Genomic DNA, 6,428 nt, shown 5'->3' on the forward strand with positions numbered 1-6,428 from the left:
AGTGACCCTCTGTGAAACTGCAGAGTCAGAGGACTTCTCTTCCGTAGTTTCATTCTAAGCGGTCATCTGTGAGTCAGAAGATTTCGCCGTGACCTGATTTCCCACCCTTTCTGTCCGTGCAAGCCGAAAGCGCTCACGTTGGCTTTTCCTTTGCCACTTTTCCAACTTGCCAGTTCCATCAGGAGCCCGGATCCTTGCCCACCTTCTTGGCGGAGCCAAGTTCGAGTGCACAGATTTCCCGAGCTCCAGCGGCCAGGGGGCACTGTGTGAGCGGCTGACGTCACCCCTCTGCCCGGCCGAAACCAGGCGGCGGGATCCCACACAGTTGAGGAGAAGGAGCCCAGGCCGTGACTTAGGGCTGGCGACGATTAAACCAAGTAACGAGACACCGGGCAGATGTGTTTTCATTGCCCTGTAAGATAAATGCAGTGTTAAGTGCCTGACAACTTCCCAGAAGCAATCAGCAAAAGTTTACGAGTGCATAAACCTCAAAGACCATTCCCCAACGGTTGTTGTAAGGCCCGTATTTAGAGCTTCCATAAATTCTTCGGCCGTTTCCCCAAGCAAAGTTTTCAGCGACTATTAAGCAGCCACCTCCTCCGGGAAGACTAGGGGGATTTTCTTGAATTACAAAAGGAAGAGGCTTTTGGCTCCTACCGAGTAAAATGAAGTTGTGCAAAAGTTTGTTCCAGGAGTTTGGATGGCCAGGGAGAGGAGGGAGGTGGTAGGAGGTCGTGGAGGTGGGGTCGGGGAAGGGCCACGAGGTGCGCTCAAGTGTTTGTTGTCTAAGGGCGAAAGACAAAGGTCCTGCGAAGATCCTGGGTCTAGCTGAGCTGGCAGGGCTTTTGCCGCCCTCAGTGTCGCCCCTGCTCTGCCATCCCGGTTCTGCCGCTCACAGTCCCGCATGGAGCCCCCCACCAGTCCCAGACATGATCGATCCTTCTCCCTTCAAATGTCCACTTCGGGCCGGCAGGAATCCTGGCGCCCCGCGGAAGGTGGTAGACCACAAAAAGGGCAAGCTGGCTGGAGAACTAAGTCAGACATTGTGAGATGTGTTCCCACGCTGCCCAGAGCCAAGACCGGGCCAGCCTCCGCTCTCCCGAAAGTGACCCAAGGACTTTGATAAGTTAGTGTCATGCATACACGACTCATTTAGGTTTAGAGAGAACCTTTGTTTATGATCCCAGTGAAAACAAAGCTGCTAATTGAAAAACAGTAACACTAGCGTGTCTTTAGCTTTCTAAAGGGAGAGGTTAACAGCTGCGAACGCCAGGGGAGGGAAGGTGGGAGGGTTGCGGTGAGCGAGGGGCCGCCCTGCACATAAACAACCTCAGGGTCCCAGACGAGACACGTGGGACAGCTCAAGCCTGCAGAAACCCCGGTCTTGGTCTCAGGCACAAGAGCCCCCCGCAGCCCCGCCTGATCTTTCTCAATCTTTAGGTTCCAGGACATCCAAAGGAGCGTAGGTCACCGACGTCTACGTAGTATTTCTGTCCCCTGAAGATTGGATCTCAGAGAATTACTATGGAAAGATACTGCTGGGCCCCTTTTCATCCTTTCCAGGTGAAAATACAGACATTTTTTGTCGCCCTCACCCTTCCTTTATGAAATAAGGTGCCCAACTGTTCTGACATTACCATTCAAAAACAGGTTCTGTGGCGAACCTCATTTGTGATTCTATTACAGAGATTAATAGATTATTTCTCCTTTTTCAACTAATTCTCAGTGGGGAAATTTAACCATATGGTAAGGAGAGAATTAGAATTTCATCACATTAGAGCAAAATGTAATGAAAAGAGTCCAACACCTGGGGCCAACTCTGAAAGCCACAATTAAAAGGTTTTTAATGAAAACAGAGAAACCAAAAATTGCATAGTCTTCAGTAATTCTGCCATATAAGAAAGAGTTATTGGAAGGTTTTGGGAAATATTGTTTTTACTTATGTCTTAAGGATGGAAACCAGCTGCTAAATACCATGTGTACCCAGAGACCGAACTCAGGAGAGGACCGCGTGTACCATTGCCCATCCGGAGACGAGCGCTTGTTTCCACATTCTCCCTTCCCGAACCCTCCAAGAACAACCGAGGCTGATCCAGATGTCCTTAAATGGCTTCCGGGTAAATAAATATGCATAAATGCCTCACTTGGTGTGGGAGCGGAATTGACTCCTGGTGAAGTTTACTCTTTTGAAGCAACCAGATTTTCATCTTAAGGAAAGTTTGAGAAACCGGTTTGTTTGTTTCTTTTCTTTTTTTCCAGTTTAGGAAATTGTGTACTTCACAATTATCATCACTGTTAACAGTTATTTGGAGACCACTGCAAAATCACTCCCATCCCACCTTAAACAAACAACAACAACAAAAAAATGGGCTGCATGATCACTTGCTCTTCATTTTGCTTTTTTTCCTTTCTTTTTCCCATTTGGGTAGGAAATGGGCAGTGGGGGGTGTGGAAATGAGGCTGAGTGTTCAGGGGGGACGACTGCTTTGCTCTCTGACTAGCTGAAAATCTAGAGTGAATTTTGGGCAAGCCAACTGGGACACCACCTCCTCTCGGAAAGTCCCATCCCCAAATCCAGACCCAGTCATCCTACCAACAGGGGTGGAGTATAATTCTCGCCCGGAAGGGTAATTTAGCACAAGCTGAGACAGCAGTGGCGAGGGAAGGGCAGTGGGGGGTGGGGTGCGGTGGGTGGGGGCGTCTGCTTTCCACAGGACTCGTAGGCTTCGCCGCCGATCTACAATTTGCTGAAGGAGCAAAGAACATCCTCGGCTCTAAGTAGGGCTTTTAGTGTGCTCATTGATGAGTGAAAGTCGCCACACATGTCAAGCTAAAGGCAGTTGTTGGGTTACTAACAGGACCCAGCGCCTTGCAAACATATGCGCTAAGCTGTGTATACAGATGGCAGGCAGAATAATGGAGCAGGCGCCTTTTATAAAGCTCTAGCTGCTGCCTGTCTTCAGACCTGGGAAATGAAACTATTCAGACTCGCGGCCAGATAGCGCCTGCGATTGTTTGTTACCGTTTTAATCCTATTAATTAAAACGTTAACCTGATTGGGTAGAAAGCGCTGTCCCAACAGGCGAGTCTTCTTCATAATAACCTACTCAGAGATAATGATGTAAAAGACTCCCCCGTCTGTGGCGGCGGCTGGTTGATGGGTCCGGAAATCTCTTGAAGGTGAATCCAAGCAAGATAAACGGTGCGGAGAGGAGGCGCGGGGCTGGGCTCAGAGCGGCGGCGGCTGCGGCGGCGGCTCCACTCCCTCCGCGCCCACCCTCCCACCATGCGGGGCCGCGGCCCATGGTGAGCCCCAGCAGCCAGCACCATCGGCTGGAGACGAAGAAGAAGAAGAAGAGGAGGCGGCGAGCGCGGGGGAAGGCGAAAAAGAAAAAGAAAGAAGGGGAGAGGGCTGCCGGCAGCACCAGGACCGACGCGCGCACCAGCTCCGGAGCCCGGCTCGTGCGCGTCTGTGGGGCCGCCTGACTCCGGAGCCGAGGCGGCGGCGGCGGCGGCGGCGGCGGCGGGCGCGGCGGCCCGGGCTGCGCGCCGGCGCGGGACCATGGAGCGCGGGATGCACCTCGGTGCAGCGGCCGCCGGCGAGGACGACCTCTTCCTGCACAAGAGCCTGAGCGCCTCCACAGCCAAGCGCTTGGAAGCGGCTTTCCGCTCCACGCCCCCAGGCATGGACCTGTCCCTGGCGCCGCCGCCTCGGGAACGCCCGGCGTCCTCCTCCTCGTCGCCCCTGGGCTGCTTCGAGCCGGCTGACCCCGAGGGGGCAGGGCTGCTGTTGCCGCCGCCTGGAGGAGGCGGCGGCGGCGGCGGCGCGGGAAGTGGCGGCGGCGGCGGGGTGGGTGTCCCCGGGCTGCTAGTAGGTACAGCCGGCGTTGGGAGCGACCCTAGCCTGAGCAGCCTGCCGGCCGGGGCCGCCCTTTGCCTCAAATACGGCGAAAGCGTGAGCCGGGGCTCGGTGGCCGAGAGCAGCGGCGGCGAGCAGAGCCCCGACGACGACAGCGACGGTCGCTGCGAGCTGGTGCTGCGGGCCGGAGTAGCCGACCCGCGGGCCTCCCCAGGAGCGGGAGGTGGTGGCGCGAAGGCAGCCGAGGGCTGCTCCAATGCCCACCTCCACGGCGGCGCCAGCGTCCCCCCGGGGGGCCTGGGCGGCGGCGGCGGCGGCGGGGGTAGCAGCAGCGGTAGCGGTGGCGGTGGTGGCGCCGGCGGTGGCGGCGGCGGCAGCAGCAGCAGCAGCAGCAGCAGCAGCAGCAGCAAGAAATCCAAAGAGCAAAAGGCGCTGCGGCTTAACATCAACGCCCGAGAGCGCCGGCGGATGCACGACCTGAACGACGCGCTGGACGAGCTGCGCGCGGTGATCCCCTACGCGCACAGCCCCTCGGTGCGAAAGCTCTCCAAGATCGCCACACTGCTGCTCGCCAAGAACTACATCCTCATGCAGGCGCAGGCCCTGGAGGAGATGCGGCGCCTAGTCGCCTACCTCAACCAGGGCCAAGCCATCTCGGCTGCCTCCCTGCCCAGCTCGGCTGCTGCAGCGGCAGCAGCTGCTGCCCTGCACCCGGCGCTTGGCGCCTACGAGCAGGCGGCCGGCTACCCGTTCAGCGCCGGGCTGCCCCCGGCTGCCTCCTGCCCGGAGAAGTGCGCCCTGTTCAACAGCGTCTCCTCCAGCCTCTGCAAACAGTGCACGGAGAAGCCTTAAACACACCCCCGAAAAACACAAGACCGACCCAAAATCTAGAGGAAAGCGAAAAGCTGCTCCCCACCCCCTTTATTTTGGTCCTCTCGTAGTTGTGAAACACTTGCAGAGCAAACAAAGCAGAGGCAAGAACTGAGGAGAAGTATCAGAGACAAACGGGACTTTTAGCCTTGACATCCCCAGAATCTCGGTCTTTGGGGTGGGGAGGGAGGGAGGAGGGAGGTGGAGTTGGGATGGAGTATGGATGTCTTTTTTTTTTCTCAGAAAAGTGGCAACTTTGGTGGCAGCCTAGATCGCGAGGAAGTGGAATCTTCCTTAAAGGTGAAAAATAAGTTGAGAAGTAGTGCTTGGTTATTAAGCCTGGAGAGTGTTTGAATGGCAAAATACTAATCCTACTAATAATTGTGAATTTGGCTAGTGCTGAGGGGGAGAGGAGGAGTTAGGGGTTGGGTAGCATGAGAGATGGAATATTCATTCAGACAAATCAGAAAGGGCACTTGAAAATAAATTTTGATTCTGAGCCAGGAGAAAAACTTGAAATGTTGACTTAAGTGAGGGGGAAATAAAACCCAGAAAGAGAGAGAGAGAGCGCGAGAGCGAGAGAGAGACATGTTGCTATGGAAGACTTGTATTTTTTATTGTCTCTGAACTTTAATCCTGTGAAAATGCTCAAAGTTTTGGCGAGAGTGATATTAAAAAAAACTGACTGTGGCTGAAAGAATTGCATTTAAAAATATTTATGTGCACCTTGTTACTTTCTACTCTGCAATGATGTATTAACAATTCATGGTATTTATTTGTTATTCTTCAATGACCCTTCCACATCAACAGTATTTATCATGTGTTAAGGTCATGGGTCTTATGTGCAGATTTTTTTTAATGCCTCTAAGATTGTTTTATAGATTACTTATACTGTGTGCCAAGTGTTTAAAGGTTTATTTGCCAACAAGTATGAAGAGAAATATTGATGTATTTGAGCTGCTTAGGTTTATGCAAGGTCACCTGGATATTTTCAGTTGCATCATCCCTGTATTTAAATTGAGCTTTAATAAATTGCTTCAGTCCAAAAATTACAGGAAAGGTGTATTCTTAATTGATGAATGAATTGATCTCTTTTTTGAAAGGGGACTCCTTTACATTCCAAAAGGGAAAAACATCACAGCAATAGATCCTATACGTAAGAACATGCTAAGCAAATATTTTTCCAGGCTGTGCTGTGCATTTTTAAAAGGTCTAATTTAATTGCTTTTAATATATATGTACATATATAAGTTATTTTAACTGTGGAGAATTATTTAAGTTAAAAGACTGGTTTGATTTGCCTATGGTGTGAAATCCTTTGTTATTTTTCTAAAAAAATAAAATTTAAAAAGAAATAAAACTAAGGAAGAACAAGAAGCTATTTACCCAAAGTGAGCTTTCAGTTTTAGTTTTGCATGGCTGTTTGACTGCCTTTCCGTCCTATGAAAATCAAGAAAATCTTTTTTAAAAATGGAGTCCTGCTATTTTCCACTCCTTGCAGATAATACAAATTCAGTTTGTCAGGTTGGATGGTGAGTTGGGAGCTGTGATGGATCTGTTGGCGGGTTTTGGATGTGTAAAGAATGATATATATATATATTAAATAGGTCAATCAGACTATGACAGCCATGTACGACCATTTGTATGTGTATCTATGTCAGAAAGAATCTTTATTAAAATATTTTGATCAAACATTTTA

At 51.3% G+C, this 6,428-nt stretch overlaps 1 protein-coding gene across 1 annotated transcript; it reads left to right on the forward strand.

The window, feature by feature from the left end:
- The first annotated feature begins 3,000 nt into the window (after positions 1-3,000).
- Positions 3,001-6,428, forward strand: BHLHE22 (basic helix-loop-helix family member e22). Its single transcript, XM_025394537.1, has one exon. It carries the CDS (start codon positions 3,563-3,565, stop codon positions 4,709-4,711), a length of 1,149 nt encoding a protein of 382 aa, XP_025250322.1. The 5' UTR covers positions 3,001-3,562; the 3' UTR covers positions 4,712-6,428.

This window comes from Theropithecus gelada, chromosome 8, assembly GCF_003255815.1.
Source record: "Theropithecus gelada isolate Dixy chromosome 8, Tgel_1.0, whole genome shotgun sequence".
Taxonomy (NCBI): domain Eukaryota; kingdom Metazoa; phylum Chordata; class Mammalia; order Primates; family Cercopithecidae; genus Theropithecus; species Theropithecus gelada.